At 44.5% G+C, this 18,284-nt stretch overlaps 1 protein-coding gene across 24 annotated transcripts in view; it reads right to left on the bottom strand.

The window, feature by feature from the left end:
• Window positions 1-18,284, bottom strand: part of GRAMD1B (GRAM domain containing 1B) — a 236,009-nt gene that overhangs the window by 52,841 nt on the left and 164,884 nt on the right. For 2 of the 24 annotated variants that reach the window (XM_074321165.1, XM_074321158.1), the window contains exon 1: window positions 9,344-9,692. The exons of the other annotated variants lie outside the window; for them this stretch is intronic. Coding sequence is in view for 1 of the 2 variants with exons in the window: in XM_074321158.1 (XP_074177259.1) it covers window positions 9,344-9,393 (50 nt within the window). In the remaining variant the exon portion in view is untranslated. Of the gene's footprint in view, window positions 1-9,343; window positions 9,693-18,284 lie in introns of those variants that run through there. 24 annotated transcript variants of the gene reach the window in all.

The raw sequence follows: 18,284 nt of genomic DNA, 5'->3' as shown, positions 1-18,284 counted from the left end.
TGCATTAAATGAAATAAGTAAAATATTCAGCGCAGTGCCTGATACATAATGAATGCTCAGTAAGTACGACTGAGGTGCTATTATTGCGATTACAAAGGCTTTTGTTCCTCTCTGTAAAGTGTGGAATAAGTATCCTTGCCCTCTATCCTCCCAAGCATTACTTCCCACAGTGGGGACCAAATCCACCTGGGGTGCTTTCTTAAAGGGCAGAATCCCAGACCCACCCCCACTCAATTAATGACCATTTCCAGGGGATGGTCTTACAATCTGCATTTTAAACAAGCACCATAGCAGACTCTGATGCACTCTAAATTTTCAGAGCCACTGTTTCCAAGGACTAATCTTGTAAGTATCAAAGGATGTGACGTATGTGCCCCAAATGACGAAATGACCATTTCCAGGGGATGGTCTTATGAATCTGCATTTTAAACAAGAACCATAGCAGACTCTGATGCACTCTAAAATTTCAGAGACACTATTCCCAAGTACTAATCTTATAAGTATGAAGGGATAAGTGACATATCTACCCCAAATGATGGAAACTTTGCGTACAACTCTGAGTGTATCAGCTGTTCAGTGTCTACCAGGTGGGTGGACTCGCTGGAACAGAAAACCCATTGATCGCCTCTCAGCCTTTTGGCTAAGATCAAGTGTAGAAAATCCATTGAGCTGGCAGGAGAAACATCAATGGAGAAGAACCAGGAGTTGATGGAGAGTGGGCATGAAGATGTGATTCTCAAGGTAAGGATACCACTCAGTCAGTACCCAATGGAACAATGTCACCTTCTTTCGGTGTCAAAGCCTGACAATTATCATTTAAGAGCCCATGCCCACCGCCATATTACAAGCACCTGATCCCTCCCTGCCTTTAGTAGCATCTAGCTAAAGCTACTAATTCCCCCTAACAGATGACTACCCTGTTACCCAGCTATGCACCTCCCATACCCACGCCAATTTCGAAGATGCATTCATAATCCTCCTTAGTTCTTGATGATAGCACTGCAAATATCCATGTGAATTAGCCAGCTCTACTTTGAATTTTCCCATAGCACAAGCTCAAGTGTCTGACATAGAATGACCACAAGGGTATTTACATAACATGTGCATGAAATTTACATGCTGTCTGCAAATGCCTCCATGAGGTCTGTCCACCTAAGCGGTTCCAAATTCAGAGTTTACTAGCCCTCTCTGAAGATGGTTGTTTTTCAGTTCCTCTCCACATTTCTGCTTGTCACTTGGCAGTGTCTCTGTACCCTCTTAAAACCACACCGTGACAGTAGGAAAGAAGGACAGACCCAACTAGAACGTTGTAGAGGGGGGAAATGGCCCAAATCACAAATTCCAGCAGGACTGCAAATTTCCCCTGGACCCTACTCCTTAGAGAGCAAAATACCACGTCACTTAACAAAAATGTCTTCCTAGGCCTGTTTCACTCCTTGTTATAATGACCTGAGCTCCTGGTCTTGGCCCTTTACTCATGAAAATACAACCACAGTCTCAGGTACCCAAGAGATGACTGGTGCAGAAAGAGAGCTGAAGGGCTTGTCCAGTCCAATGCTCTCACTATTATGGATGGGAAGCACAGGTCCAGAGAGATGGCATGACTGTCCACCAGGGGGTCAACAGGCAGCTGGACATCTCGCTGCCCAGGCCTAGGGTGCTCAACAGTGTAAATCTCATTGGGTCCCCCACACACACTTTTTCGGATACTGGATGGGGTGGCGTTTGAAAGGATGAGAAATACACTATTGTCCCCTCTATGAGGAGCTCCCTGTGACGTCCTGGAACCCACTCTTAGTGGGCCTATCACTTGGAATCTATAAATCTGGTGGCATCTCTACTATTGGATCCAGTTCCTTCTCTAAGGGAGGAAGCCACCAACTTGCTTTCTATGTCCAACTGTGATTACCTTGTTGAAGAAAGGAGCCGAACATCTTCTGGGAGATGCTTTTTGTTGTTATTTATTCGTTTATTTTTGATGGCATAGAGGTTCTCTTTCCAACTTATGTTAAAACAGAGTCTCAGCTTGGGCCCAGCATGCCACCATTTGGCCTGGATGTAGCAGCACGTTGCATTTCATCAAGGGGTGAGAGAGAAGAGGGCTCCCAGAATAATGTCTTTCTTTTCTATCAGTTCATACAATGCCAACCACAGAGCTTGACACAGACTGGGAGCAAGATTCTGACAGAGATGAACATCTGTACCCTCTCCTCTGTTTGGGTAACTTACTGAAATTCCCTAGGGGCTTTCCAACTTGGGCCTTTGGGTAAAGCGCACAGGGTATTCAGGGACAGGTTCTGTTTGTCTTGAAATGTGGAAACAAGAAGGTGGAACTAGCCTGTTGCCAGGTAATACTACCACTAGCAGAGAAGAGACAACTTACAAATGGGCGACTGATAGTTCTCCAGACTCACTAATCACTCACTGGTCACCCAAACATTGGCTTACGGCGTCCACACTGGCCCTGGCCCCACCCTCTCTCTGTAATTTGTCCCTCACTGGTCCTCATCTCTGTAGATATCATGTAGATAATTAAAGGCACTTCCTATGGCCAACAAGCTCCACTTACCCATTCCTCTTTCCTTGTCTTGTTCAAGTATCTATGGAAAGTTATTTAAAAAAATTTTTTTTTAAATCTTACAATGGTAATAAATGATGGCAGAGCCCATCTGAAACATTTGCATTCAGCTGACTAATTAATAACTAGATACATTCTCATTAGGGATCTACTTAAGCTTGGAGGGGATTACTTGTTGTGGGGGAAGTCCTAGCTAGTAGTGGCTTCCATTGTTGATGAATTTATTAAGTAACCAATTAACATAAGGTCAAGACCCATAGAGTCTTTGGCCAAGCAGAGAAAAGCAGAACTTCAGTTAACCCTCTACTGGTGTGCTCAGTCCAGAGAGGTGATGGGTGGAGGGCTGGAGACAGGGCAATAGTTGTTTATCTTTTCTACTCAAACCAAAAAGAGATCCCTCATCACAACACTGGAGCCTCCATCCATCCTACCCGCCCCACTCCCTGGCTTTCCTGCCCCTTCTGTTCAGCCCAGAGTTTGGAATTCAATCCAGGAACAGGCGTGACAAACACTATTTTTCATTTCCATGGAGACCAGGGCCTGCAATAAAACCAGGACTCCATGCCTAAAATGCCAAAACAGCCTGACCCACTTTTCCCCCTTCCTACAAAAACAGAATAAGCTTGTTTGGGTCCTGCGAGAGCTGACAGAAAAGCCAGAGCTCCTGTTATCGCTCTGGACATTTTGAAGAGGAACAAATTCTGATAACCTTTGAAAACACAGATGATGCTACAGAACCACTGTGAGAAGTCAGACACGAATTGTTTTAACCAAAGGGCTCATTGGCTGCACCAAATCCATTCTGTGTCCTTGTCCTAACCTTCTGGAGGAAGAGGTTCATGTCCCCTTAGAGATGTACTTATTGACCAGAGAGCCAACTCCTGGAACGCGAACTTGGGGAACTGTTTCCTCAACTTCATCTGTATTGCTTTCTCCCTCCTCTATTCTAGCCTCCTTGGACCTTTTCATTCCTTAAATATACGCAATATACCCCTGAGTCAGAGTCTTTGCACTTATTGGTCCCTCTGCCTGGAACTTTTACTCTCGAGTTTTGAACTCGGGTTCCTTTGTAACGGATTGAAGCTCAAGTGTCACCTCCCTGGAGTGGGCCGTCTCAAAGCACCACACCATCTAAAGTGGCCTCCTTGTCCCCAAGCAGTCATTACTGTGTGGTTCCCCAGTACCTCTAGTCCAATGACTGGCGCCCACAGGGATCACAGATACGTGCTGCATGAATAAAGGAATGAGCTCTTTTCAAAGCCATTCATTCCGTTTTTTGTACACTCAGATATCTTTTTCTTAAGCCTGCCCCAAATCTGCCTTCTTATAACACAAGACCATTGGTTCTATTATGAATTCTGGATCCATGAAAGCTAAAATATGACATCAATTCCAGACTCTTTGCTGGCCTGGTCACTTTGTCTATATCTGAGTTCAAATTCTGAGCTTTTTTGTGCCCTTGAGAAAAATCGCTTTGCCTTTTTGTGCACCTGTGATCTTTGTCTGGTGAATGATCACAACGTACCTTAATCAGGGTGAGGGGCAGAAACTTAAACAGACAAACAAAAAAACCTAGTTAGACAGCGCATCCCCCAAGTAAAGACTTCCTATAATTGCTCACAGAATGAAAAAAAAAAGTGGTAGAAGTAGGAAGTGAATTCCCAGTTAGGAAACTGAATCCTGTTTCTAAATTTTGTCCTTTCCGCATGGCAAGGGGTGGGGATAGATTACTGCGATTCTTGTCTTCAGCTAGTCCTTAATTGCACAGAGCTGGGAGGGGAAGTTACAAGGATGATGCTAAGATAAAGCAGAAGATACTAAAATTAAACATAAGGACTTACCAGTGGTGTACAATTGCCTTTCCCTGAGATCATTTACAACAAGACAGATGCCCAACATTTGGGTGATGGTCCTGCTGGGTTTGCAGGCAGTGCTGGCTGAACTGACCTATCATAACTGCCTGCAGTTTGGAAAGGGCCTTAGTGGTCATGTAATCCAACCTCCCACCTGGTGCAGGAATTCCCTCTGCAAGGACCTGACAACAGTCACCCCTCTGCTTCAGAGTTCCAAAGAGAAGGCACTCACTAGGTGGCTACACACACGTTAGAACAAATCTAAAGGGACTTTTAAGTGCCATGGTCCTTATCTCTCCATGTCGATGGTCCTTATTTCTCCATGATTCTCAGTGATCATTGTCTACCCAGGTTTCTCTGAACTTCACAGTCTTTAAGTATTAAGTACACTTGCTGATTTGATTTCATTAAACAAGCATTTAGTGAGCACCTATTATGTGCCTCCAACTTTGTGATATTCATCTTAAGGGCCCCCTATGGCAGCGACTGTGCAGCGACCCTGTCATGGTTCTTTGTACACAAAGAGTAAATATACAATACTAAACATGGTATGGGGCACAGAGTAGGGATTTAGTACTTTTAAACTTGACTCACTATCAATCTCAGTCAAAGTATTTCAGAAGCCTCAACACTCAGGAGAACTGGACCTTGTGAAAACAGAAAAGGTACTAAGCTACCCCAGGAAACACCTTCCTTGAAAGAGGTCTCCAAACACTGGGAGGCCACAAACCACTGGAACAGGGCATAGAGTTCAACTGAATAGAACTTCCAGCTGCTTCTAAGTTTGCTCTTCAGCTTCCCCCTGCCACCGCCCTCCCCTCCCCGGCAAGAGAAATGTTGCTACTAAAACTCTAAGGAAATTGTGCAGGATCTACCCATCCAGCAAACTGCTGAAGAGGGCACGCTCTGTGCCAGGCGATATTCTAGGCATTTAGGGATGCAGGCTCTACCTCTAAGGAACTCACAATCTGGTCGGGGAGACAGACATGTAATTAACTAACACCATGCGATAAGAGCTATTTAGATTCCATCAAAACATCTCCCCTCACCACCTGTCAAGGGAGCCAGGCAGTCCTGCCTCAGCCCCGCCCCTTTGTAAGACCCGGGGGGGAGGCCACACCCCTCTGAGCTTCAGTTTTATCACGGAAGAATGAGTGTGAGTGTTGCCTGATCCCCACAAAGATGCCAGAGGATGACAAAGGGGTGCAAAGGATACACTGTGAACTGCTGAGAGCAGTAGCTTCTCACAGACAGAGGAATTCAGATCTAAATTAGGCAAAGCATTCAGAAATGAGATCCAGGCAGTCTGGGCCCCTAGTTATTCAACATCCCCAGCTTTCCCTCTGGTCAGGGCCACCTCACCTCGGGCACCAGAGGTTTTTCCTAGTCAGACTGTGAGACTAAGGGATGTAGGATGTAGGAAGAGAGGTAAATAAGAGTATTCAGTACACCCTTCTTCCCCTCTTATCACTCCTCCCTAACCTCATTATTAGAGCCAAGTATATGGCTCGAGCCCTTCTCGACCCCTATGGATTCAAACCCAGTTCCGACTTACTTTTCTGCTAGAGATCAAACAGAAACAGGGCAAAGAATGACCATTACGTTAAAAAACATAGGAATTTTAGAACACAAGACTGTAAGAGGTCAGCCAATCTGCCTGGCTGCAGGCAAACATCCAAGTCACCCCAGAGAGGCTTTACCCTAATTTAGAATATATTAAGGGCACAAAATTACAGGGCTTCCCTTTGTGACCCTACTCACTATCGCCTGCTACCATCGGGAAGTTCCTTATGATCAAAACAAAACCCTGTCATAATGCACTTAATACCATTCTCTCTTATTCCAGCTTTCCCAGACTTGAGGTCACTGCATTAGCTATAAGTTCGCCTCTGTCCCTATCCTTGTTTCTTTAGGTGAAATGATTCTAATTCCCCAAACCTATTTTCATAAGTTAAAAATCATTTCTCCTACATCTCCACCAAATTTTTGTTTAGATTATACCTTAAGTGACACAGAAGCAATTAACTGATGATTTATTAGGTTGGTGCAAAAGTAATTGTGGTTTTTGCAATTATTTTTAACCTTTTAAACTGCAATTACTTTTGCACCAACTTAATAACTCATTTCATCTTTGGACAACTCTTTTTATTTTAAGCTTAAACTGTTTCCTGTGGCTTCCTACCAAAGGCCCAATTTCTACCCCCTTGGCAGCCATAGAATAAATCTAATTCCTGTTCCATATGCAATTTATCATGGCTCTCATGCTCCCTCTGTCTTTTCTCTTCCAGACTTGCTGGTCCCTCCAGCCATCCCTCACACGCATGGCCTTGGGTCCCTCAGCCATTGGGTTCACTCTCCTCTGAATGAATTCGTTTATCTCAATCCCCCTTAAACCGTGGAGCCCAGAAATGGTTGTAATTCTGCAGAGAAGTGCTGTGATGAGCCCAGAATAGGGCAGAACCACCACCTCGTGTGCTTTGGAAATCAGTGCAAACATATATTTTGTTTGAGTCAGCTGAATCGGGGGAATCTGAAATTAGTCACTGTTCTGAGTCTGGCTACAGCCTACAGGCTAAGGTGAGTGCGTGCATGTGTAATGTATGACGTACATCCCTACAACGAACACCCCCCCTGATTTCCCCACTCCTTCCCCCAACCAGACAAACCCAAGTTCCAGTGGGATTCACCCAGCTCTCACCCCAAATCACATAGTACAACAGTTCTGAACGTTTATATGAATATCCCCAGGCCAGATGCAAAACCACTAGCCTGAGAGATTCTCTTATCTGGAGATGTCAAGTCCTTAGCAAATGTTTTCCCTTCTTCTAGTCCAAACATTTGTTTCTTGGACCTTTACTGCCTGACTTACAGACAGGCTGAGGTTTTGCCTGACTGGAAAAGAATGATACTGTGAGGTTCTGAGGTCATTAGGAAAACTGCCAGCCCTGTCTTGTCCGTAACCAGGAACAGAAGGGCGCATGTGTGCAAACACATGTATAGTGAAGGCTGCCTGCATCCTTCACGCTTTTCTGAGGAGGTCTCAGGTGATCACCAGGACTTTCTAATCAGGACTGTCTACTTCCGGGGTCAGCAAACTATGATCCTCCAGCCAATCGAGCCCACCACCTGTTTTTGTCTGACCCAAGAGCTAAGAATGGTTTTTACATTTTTAAATATTGGTAGTGGGGTGGGGGGAATACCTTGTGACATGTGAAATTTTTATGAAGTAGGAATTTCAGAATCCATAAATAAAGTTTTACTGGGAATACAGCCATGCTCATTTGTTCATACATCGTCTCTATGGCTGCTTCCACCGTATGAAGCAAAGTTGAGTCGTTGCAACAGAGACAGCCTGGCTCACAAAGCCTAAAATATTTACTGTCTGGCCCTTTAGAGAAACAGTTAGCCAACCACTGGTCTAACAAGGTAAGGCCTTGAAACAGTCTTTCCTGTGAGCTTGCTTCTCTTCTGTCAAGTTGGGAGGAGGGTGTCTTGTGTCCCACAGACAAGGAACCTGTGCTTGATGACTCCACGAGTTGAGGGGAGGGGCTGTAGGCTTGCTCCTGCCTGCAGAGGAAATGTGCAGGGCCAAGAAAGAGAGGGGTTTTTTGTATGTAGGATGAGAAACGTGCCGATTCCTTCATTCTCTCCCAATGGGGTTCTGCTACTGTCCATGGCCTTGACACTGACACTCTCCTGCTACAAAAAGCTAACTCCCCAAAATATCCCTTTCTCCTTCCCTTCTTCCAAGGCCAGCTTTTCCCACCCCAGACATGTGGAGTACTGTCCAAGGTGAAGGAGAAAACACATACACTGCTCAAGGCTAGCTGGGGAGACAGGAGAGGAAGGAGGCAGAGCAGCCAGGAATGTCTACAGAAGCAGTTTGCTAACAAGTGTCGGAGAGAGAAGTTAAGAGGCAAAGATCCCTTTCACCACCCTTGGGTGGGCACTTGGCTGAATCTCCAGGGAGACAGAGAGCTCTAAGTTCTACCCCACCCTTCCACTTCCTAAGTCAAGCAAATAACTAACAATGCAAGGAGGTGTGGGGGTGTAAGGACCAGCCATCCAGCTATCTGTTTTCTGAAAACACATTGCAAATCTCTCAGCCAAATGCCAGCTAGGCCAAAGAATAAACAAATCCCTTTATTTCCCTGAGACAGGAGCTATCAACTCCTCTCACCCTCTCCTTCCACTACCCAGATCCATTCGTCCCACAGAGAAGCAGTATCTGTCCATCTCTGAGAGGGTGGCCTGCCTTTTACCCTCCAGCCTGTCCCCTCCCTTGCTAATCACTACACTGGTCACCTCTTCCCACCAGAGTTATTGGGTGGGTGGAGAACAGCAGCACATGGCCTGTCCAAACTCCCCCGAAGCTTGTTGGGCCAACTCTCCATGACGCACTACTAATTCAATCCTCTTGCCCTCCTTCCTCCAAGGTAGAGGACCCTGAATGAGTCTTGTTGGCCAAGGGAATCCCATCAGCCCCAACCCAACTCCTCCCTCCACGCAACCTGGGCCCACCCCTCAGTGCTCCAAAGCTCAGTTCTAGTGGTGCTACTATGAAGGAGACAAGAAAGGAGGAAAGAGAGGAAAGAATGTGGCATCTCTGCAGCATGATGTCACACTTGCTGCTTTCGAATCCCCCAACACAGAACAGAAGCAAACAACATGGACTCCGGATTTACTCTGCCTTGAAAGGTTTGAGTTCTCGGCAGCGCTGAGCAGCTTGTGCCAGCTGGGAAAACCACACGGTCAGACAGCTAGGTCCTTGCTTCAGCTCCTGGGGCCCCGACACAAATCCTTGGCACAGACACCCCTTAAAAAAAAACCCCAAGGAAGCAGAGATACATACACACACACACACACACACACACACACACACACGCACGCGTCAGCACGAGTTAGCACTAACCTGGAAGCCATTAGGAATGGTAGCAGAGTGCAGTGCAGAGAGGACCTCATTCATTTATGCATTGGGCAGTGGGGGGTGGGGGTGAGGAGCGAGGTCCCTGAGCACGCTGGAGGGCACTCACCTCCATGACCATCCCACAGCCTTGTTTCTAATGGGGAAGGGAGTGGGGGCAGGGTTCTCATAAGCTGGGGGAGCTTCCTTTTTCTGCTGTTATGCACCGCTCTGGAATTTTAAGCATGACTCCCCTTTATTTTCTACCCCCCCCACCTCCCTCTGTGGCTATTTGGTGTGGTCGTGCGGCGTACAGAAGCCCCTCTTTTCCCTCGCCCTTGCTCCCTTTCTCTCTGACTCGCTCACAGACAGCTGTTCTCTAGCTCCTGCACGCACGCGCAAAGGCGCACAGACACACTCAGACACATGCACGAGCACACACACACACACCCTGCCGCCTGCCGCTTTACATAATGCAACTCTTTGGTGCTGTCAGCTTGCCAGCTCTCAATTATTCATGCCAGTTTGGAGGACAGAGCCACTGGGGCTGCAGGCATTATTTCCTCTTCATCCCCAGATCTGACAAAACACAAGATGATGCTCGGGAGAGATTCTGCTCCCTTTGCTGCCACCAATTATTTCCCAGGTGCTGCCTATTAGGTCAACCTGTATCAAGGAAGTGACACTAAATCCAAACACAGGCACCTGGCTCAGAGTAGAACCCTGCATCTTTCAAAGGCTGATAGCTGCTCTCACTGTCTGAGCTTTGGGAACAGATAAAAAGAGGGAAGCAGCCTTGGAGACCATAACATGAAAAAGAAAATGGCTGAGGGCCTCTTCCCGGTCGCTTCTCCCCAACTTCCAAGGCAGCAGACCGTGACACTTGCTTCTTAAGCCAGTTAGACTCTAACAGACAAGAAAAATAACACTCAAGCAAGGCACTTACATGCATGATAAGGCAGGGTCATCTGAGTTTTCAAACTCTAGGTTTATTTGTTTGTTTGTTTGTTTTTAAAGGCGGGTGCAGCTCCCAGTGGCCCACGCAGGGATCAAACCGGCAACCCTGGTGTGATCAGCACCACGCTCTAACCAAATGAGCTCACCAGCCACCCTGAGTTTTCAACCTCTAAGCTGCACCTCCTAAAATTGTTTCTTCTCCTGTCCATTCAGTGACATGCAGTATTGGTACTGAAACAGGCCCCAGTAGAATGCTGTCAGGTAAGAGGTAGTCTATTCAACAATAACACAAATGAACATTGTGAAAGTCATTACAGCTTACAAAGCACCTGCACTCATGTTCATTTGATTTCCTCAACAATCGTCTGTAGACACACCTTGGAGATAGTGCAGGTTCAGTTCCAGACTATTGCAATAAAGCGAGTACCACAATCAAGTCACTAATACTCTTTTCACTGGCAGACAGCATTGACTTCCACTTGTAAAAACTGCAGCATCTGTGGAGGGCAAAAAAGCAAAGTGCAATAAAGCGAGGTATGACTGTATATAGGCCTCATTATGAGCACACCTAACATAAGGATGCTAAGCCCGGGAAAGGCGGGAGGTCCCATGGCCAGAAAAGCTGAGCTGGGAATCCAGATGACCTAACTCTAAAGCCCATGATGATTAACTGCGGAGCACCCCATGTACATTGTGAGTCTTTGGAGAACTACTGTCATCGTTGAAGAGAGTAGGAGAAGCCCAAACCTGGGCCAAAACATAGAACAACAAAAACAGTTGATGATGGTTAGCTCAGCTCAGTGTCTCTCAAACTTTGTCTGAGGATCTTGTTACATCACAGGTCCTAATGTCGTAGGTCTAGGGAAGGGCCCAAGAGTCGGCTTTTCTAACAACCTCCCAGGTGATGCCCACGCTGCTATTCCAAGGACCACACTTTGCGTAGCAAAGGGTTGGTTTATGCATCTCACTCTTCGGATGTTCCTAAAGGGTGAGTAGAGCTCTGTCCGCTGCAGCTGTACAGGACAGCATAAGGAAGGTGAATAATGCTTATAATCTACTGATGTCACCTGTGTCCTGCTCACCAGACTCATGCTGGGAGCTTGTCACAATGCTGCTTGGGCATCTTTTGGCACAAAGTCTCATTCTGGGATTGCCTACAGGCTCACTGTGACAGGTCTTTCCAAGGCTGTTTCTGTCTGCTGCCTGTTGATAGAACAGCAGCCTCATGGTATGTACAGAGCACATGGGTTTGGTATGTCTGGCCTCCACCCCAGTTACCTAGAGGAATTTCAGCTCCAAAGAAAGGTGTACTGACAATGCTCTGGGACACTAACACTGCCCCAATTCTACCCACCGCTCTTGTCTGGCTCAAGTCCTGCCTCTTCTGAAATGTCTTCCTTCCTTTGGCCCACCCACCTGCCTCCTCCATAGAAAGATCTTGGCCTCTGGAGTCCAATCTGCACTCAAACCTAAGTTTTGCTGCTTTCTGGCTCTGTGACCCTGAATAAATCGCCCAACTTCCCCCAATTCAAACTCAGTTTCTTCATCTGAAAAAGCCAATAATACATATTTCTTTTCTTACACTGTTGAAAAAAATGATAGAATTTAAGAAAAAGGGGGGGGGGCGTGGAAAAGCAGCCAAGAGAAGCTGGCTACCTCCCCCAATAAACTACATATACAATTTAGAAATTCATTATAGATGCTGTTGTTCACTGTTGATTTTATCTCCCTAAGAAGAATGTAGACTATTTCTTTCATGCCCCTCCAACATGTAGGAGTATTGGGTACAGCACAGGTATTACTCAGTAAATATCAGAACTGACTGCCCTATCCTCCATTAAGACAGTAAACAAAGGGGTTGGTGGAGTCAACCAGCCAGCACCGTGGTCCTGGCTTCCCCGCCCCCTCACTATGTGACTTTGGACAAATCATACAAACTTCTCAGAGGCTTTGCTTCTTCCATGATAAAATGCACAGATCCATCTTTATTCCCAAACAGCTCTACTTAGCCCCACAGTGTGTGTGTCTTCATGGTTTAAACTGACAGCAATGAATTACAAGGGCAGGCTCAGAGATCAGACAAACCTGACCTCAAATGCTGGTTCTCTCAATTACTGATTTTGTGACTTTTGAAAAGTTAGCCTCAGTAAGTTTCAGACTTCTTAACCTTTGAAGTGGTTACCAAATAATAGAATGTTACCGAACTGTGTGAGAATTAAACCAGCTTTTAACTGTATCTGATATAGAGTATCTGGTCCAGTAAATGAGAACTATTATTGATATTGGTTAAAAACAATAGCTATTTTTGAAAAACATAATGAAACATATCTGCTAATGGTGAGACCAGCCTTCAACTGAGTGTGGATCTAAGAAAAAAATCAGTTCTTTAAGATACATGACGTATGTGTATGTTATTTCCTCAGTTACCAAGATGTTCTTTGCCTTCTCCTCCCAAATTGGACCTTATAAATAATGAGAAAGTTACAGAGGAAGCCAATCAGAGAACCTGGACTTTGTCTACTGTGTTATAAAACATAAAGCTTTCTTTCATGAGCTACATAAAACCTGGTAATAAATAGAAATGGAGTACTTTCTATGTGCAATGCAATTTGCTGTCTCTCTACTGTGAGTGATGACCTCAATTAATCCTACTAGCAACGTTGAGAAACAGGTACTCATCACCCCCATTTTTCTGATGAGGAAACTAAGAGGCAGAGTTTAATAACCCTCCTTCCTGTAGTATATAAGTAGAGCGTGTACCTGAAACCCAATCCGACTCGTAACCATTACATTGTGTATGAAGAGAAGGTACAACTAACGCATCACAGCAGAGCGGGGGCGCTTTTTCCTTATAGTGCCTATAGATTTGCACTGCTCTCATTGTCCTCTTTGAAAGTCGCAGCACAAACTCTGAAGAGGCCAGCTGAGTCTAGGAGCACATGCTGTGATTGTGACAAAGCTAAATGGACTTCCACAGATGGAACTTATGCTCCGGGACTCAATCTCCACATTTTAACAGCTGAGTTATTTTGGTGCCTGAATTCCCAAACTGCTTTTCTGTAAATGAATTTAGGAAACTGAAGTAAAAGTAGATATCTTTTTCTAAATTAAACCTTTCCCTTAGAGATATGGAAAACTGACATTAGTTTCTGTTTTTGAAAGGAAAAGAGGTTTCTGAGAGTCCTGTGCAGTATCAAAAGCACTTTCTCAAGCACACCCTGGAGGCACCCAGGAAGAAAGAGGAGTTAAGGTACACCTGCCAATCCAACTGAACCAAATAGTTCTATTCAACCCAGTCCCATTCAGTCACATTCTACAAACAGAAGGTCTGTGTCTACACAGCATCTTGTTCACCTACAGTGCTTAATAACCATTGTTGACAAGAGGAGGAACTAGACATGATAAAGTCTTATTATATCTTTGAACCCTACTCCCATCCCAATGAAAACAAAAGACGTTTTATATAGTAAGGACTTCAGACATGTTAACTAAGTCTGAATTTGTTGAATTTGGGGGAATGATAGGCCAAAGTGCACCTGGTATATTACTATCATCATCCAAACCACAAGTGACTTTATAAAGCACAAACATCTAGGAGATTCCTGAGTGTGTAGGATCAATCAGAAGCAAAAGGAACAGAGATCTAACATTTACTAAGAGTCGACCATGTGCTAGGCTCATATTCTATTCTATTTACTTATAAAACTTTTCTTTCATCAAACAGATGAGGAAACTGAGTATAGAAGCCTATCCTTACCTAAGGTCACACAGTATTTCTAAAATCCATGTTTTCACCACACCATGCTACTGCCATAAACAAACACCTGCATAAAAGGCACTTCAGACAGAGTTGATTGCATTTAATCATAACCGGCTACAATCAGAACACTGCACCTAATCTTCCAAACAACACTGCAAGGTAAGTTTCATTGTTCCTACTTAGACCAGTTATCCATTTATTGCCCTTCAGGTCCAAATCCACACTATTTTGCCCTGCCTGGTGATGCGTAAGCCATACCCTGTGATCATTTCACCAGCATCCCAGTCGTCTCATTGATCCCAATAGGCAGTTTCCAGTTTACCTGTCCTAGTGTGCAGCACCTCAGGAACCTTTTGTCATCCCCTGGGTCCCAGCCACACCCTCTCCAATGAGCTCTAAACCTTAGCCCTGCATGGGGAGCCCCCTTACTGGTTTGTTCTTTCATTGGGTGCTCTACTCAACTCGAGGTCGTGGCTGCTCCCTACATCTGTTAATCCTGCACTCTTTACAGTCCTCTGTACCCTATTACTTGTTAATGGGTCTTAATATTAAGTTTTCCCTGTTCAAATTGTTGGTGTGGTTTCTATCTCCTGACTGGATGCTCACTGACATACTACTGTAGAGATGAGCAAAAAAAAGCAGCTCAGAGGAGTAAAGACACCATCCCTGCCCTCAAGTTATTCAGGAGTAATGAAATGGTTAAAGGCATTTAGAATATTCAATGTAGGAGCCAGACACAGGTTTTTATCCATTTAATATGCATTCCTTCATTTAATCCTCACATCAACTCCACTTCACAGATGAGGAAATTGAGATATCTCAGAGATTAAATAATTTCTCCAGATCGCACAGTAGACAGAGAAACCAGGATCTGTCTCCCAATATAGACTCCAGACTCCACTCTCAGCCATGATTCAATGCTGCTTCCATCAACTGGCTGCAGTCAGAAAAGAAAGAGGGACAAGGAGGCAGAAGTAGAACATAAACACAGCAGTCTTCCATGAAGTTTGGAAGAGAGAAAAAAGCTAAATTGTTAGCCAGAGAAGTCCACATGTACCTAAAGAATTCACAAACTCAGAAGGGGCCATTCAAGTTCTTTTAAGTCAACCCCTGTAGTGTAAAAATGTGGTGTACCCTGGTCATCAGGTACTCAGGAGACCCTATTAAAGAACTCTTCCCAGAATTATTGTTCAAGATACCGTCCATGTTTTATGAACTGTTAATGCAAGAAAACTGGTGATCCAGAGATTTCCACTCTGCCTTCTTTCAGTTCCCAGACTTTAATGCATGGAAGCTGGGCCAGGGGTATCCAAATGGGTATACTGATTGTCTCTGAGCCAGCTGTAACCCAAGATCTCTCATTAATACTGCATCTCTCACATGAGGAGCAGTGATGTCTATATAATTAAAACCTGAAGCAAGAAATGGCCAGAAATATGGGGGGGAGAAGGCGCCAAAGATTCACACAGCTCTATCACCCCCTCACTCTATAGCATACCAACATTGCCACTGAACCAACACCCACCCTTTAGGTCAAACTTGAGCAGGTATAAAAGCTTTCCCTAGAGCCAAATGCAGCCCCAAAGGATAAAAAGACAGAGCTCTAACCCCCTGGGAGGAGAATTCGCTGAACTTACGCAAAGCCTGCTTCACCATACATGCAACACTCCCTCCCAGTTTACTTATAATCCTGTCCAAATAGATTAGCTCCTGGGTATCACCTTTTTTCCTACATATTCCCAACCATCAATTCTAGATTTTTAGCCTGGATCAATCATGGATTCACTGAACGGTCTATGCCAGTGGTTCCCAAATGTTGCTGCCCTTTTTCCCATATCCCAGTGCCTAGATCATACCCCTTACCAATGAAATAGGAAATCTGGGGATGAGAGGCAGGCATCAGTAGTTTTTAAAGATCCCCAGGTAATTGCAATGTGTGGCAAAGATCAGGAATCACTGGTCTATACAATTTTACCTTAATTCTCTAGTAATGTAGTATAAAAATTACTTCCGAAAGTACGCATATAGTCAAATGAGCTGTATTTTCTAGAAGTCAAATTGTTTTCTTAATCAAAGTCACTTTTCATCTTCCTTTTTTTTTAATGATTTCCCATGTAATAATTGAAGCTAACACTCACTGAGAACTATATGCCCGGTCTTGTGCTAGGATCTTTAGATGAGGTCTGACAATTAAGTTCGCGAACTTGTTGCAATGACATCGCTAGCCTTTTTCTGATATCAGAGGTATTATTCATTATGAATTTGTACCAACTGAACACAAACAGTTAACCAAGTTTACTATTTGGAAGTGTTGAAAAGGCTGCATGAAAAAGTTAGACGAGAAAAACAAAAACGTTAGACGAAAATGACCTGAACTTTTCACCAAATTCATGGCTCTTGCATGACGACAAAGCACCCGCTCTCATGGCACTGTCTGTGAGGGAGTTTTTAGCCAGGAAACAAATAACTGTCTTGGAACCATCTCCTTACTCACCTGATCTGGCCCCCAATGACTTCTTTCTTTACCGGAAGGTAAAGGAAATATTGAAAGGAAGACCTTTTTTATGACATTTAGGACATCAGGGGTAATATGACGACAGCTCTGAATTCCAGAAAAAACATTCCAAAATTGCTTTGAAGGGTGGACTAGGCACTGATGTCGGTGCATAGCTTCCCAAGGGGAGTCCTTCAAAGGTGACCGTAGTGATATTCAGCAATGAGGTATGTAGCACTTTTTTCTAGGATGAGTTCACAAACTTAATTGTCTGAACTCATAAAGGGTACATTGGGTTATATCTCATTTAATCTTATTATTCCAATTTCACAAAAGAGAAATTGAGTCAAAGAGATTATGGGCACATCTACAAGTTTATACACTACACTTGAGGTGTCACTTATCTGGGACTAAAGACTTTAACAAATTTAAAAGATCAAATAATCTCAGGTTATCTTTTCCCTGATCTTTGGGTTTTAATTTGACCCAATTACATTTGCTCTATTTTTTTGGTTTTGAAAATTGCTCTCTTTATAAGAGAAAACAACCTCATGTAGATAAGTTTGGTGATATTCTGAAATGCACAGAAAAGAGAATGAAAATTTCACTTATTCCTAGATCTTCACAATTAGAGTGGGTGCTTGGTGGTCAGCGCAAGAATCCACACAAGCCGGCAGGCACTAAAAGTGTTCTGTCCCAGCGACAAAGCACAGACCCCCATGTGATCAGAACAGTACACCGCGTACAGGGAAAGGTCTGCACAAGGAACTGGAGTGGGTCCTGGGGAGGAAAAAATTGGACTGAGGAAAGTTAGGATAAATTAAATAATCTCTGGTCATGATTCTAGGGGAAGCAGGTATATATTTGGTATATATGTGGAGTATATGTGGAATCCAGGAGCTACACAGAGGCATAGAGAAACGAACGTAGAAAAATAAAAATGTAGAGGATGACAGATGGGATTGGTGACCCACGGGCAGGACTCAGAGTCACACTTAACAGAGAGGCAAGTTGTCCTCTTTCTAGGCAATCAAAACTGTCCAAGCCACAGGCTCTGAACCAAGATATTGCCTGGAGGGTAACTGTAAATGGGGCTGCAGACCTTTAAAACATGGGCACAGATCTAATCTTATTAATTATGCCAAGTAAAGTAGTTTAACTTGCCCACGATCCTGGGGTTAACATGGAAGAGGATTAAATAACAGAAACACGAAACAGTCCAATGTTCTTTCCACCACCTTAAGAGTCACCAAATTCTGGATATGGTCTACCACTATGTAGCTATCCTTCGACCTTCCACATGTCACTCTTCCTCTATCAAAAGGAGATAAAACACCTGCTCTATAAGAGGTGACTGTGAGAAAGAAAAGATGTAAGGCCAAGTGCGACGTCTACAGTTCTAGACATGCAGGAGCAGTATAGTGGTAACCTTGGCGTGAGGCTCCCTTCAAGAAGGAGGCACCCATTTCCCAGCTGCCAGGACTAGGAGTTGCTGATGGGTCACAACTGAGTTCCTCTTTGGGCATTGCCCTCTGCCAAAAACAGCAGCCTCACCGAACATTATGCCCCCTGCCCAAGGACAGGCCACACCTAATGGGTAGGCCATGAGAGGACACAAAAAAACTGTCCCTCTGCCTCAGTTTGGAATAACTCTGCAGGGCCATTCTAGAATCCAAGCTTTTCAAGGGATCGGCTGAAGCTTCTTGCAAGTGCACCAAAGTTGAACTTCTTCCTCTGCC

The sequence above is a fragment of the Rhinolophus sinicus genome, linkage group LG16 (assembly GCF_036562045.2).
Source record: "Rhinolophus sinicus isolate RSC01 linkage group LG16, ASM3656204v1, whole genome shotgun sequence".
Classification (NCBI taxonomy): Eukaryota; Metazoa; Chordata; class Mammalia; order Chiroptera; family Rhinolophidae; genus Rhinolophus; species Rhinolophus sinicus.
Note: the sequence above shows the minus strand (reverse complement) of the source record. Positions and strands in the feature narration are given on the sequence as shown.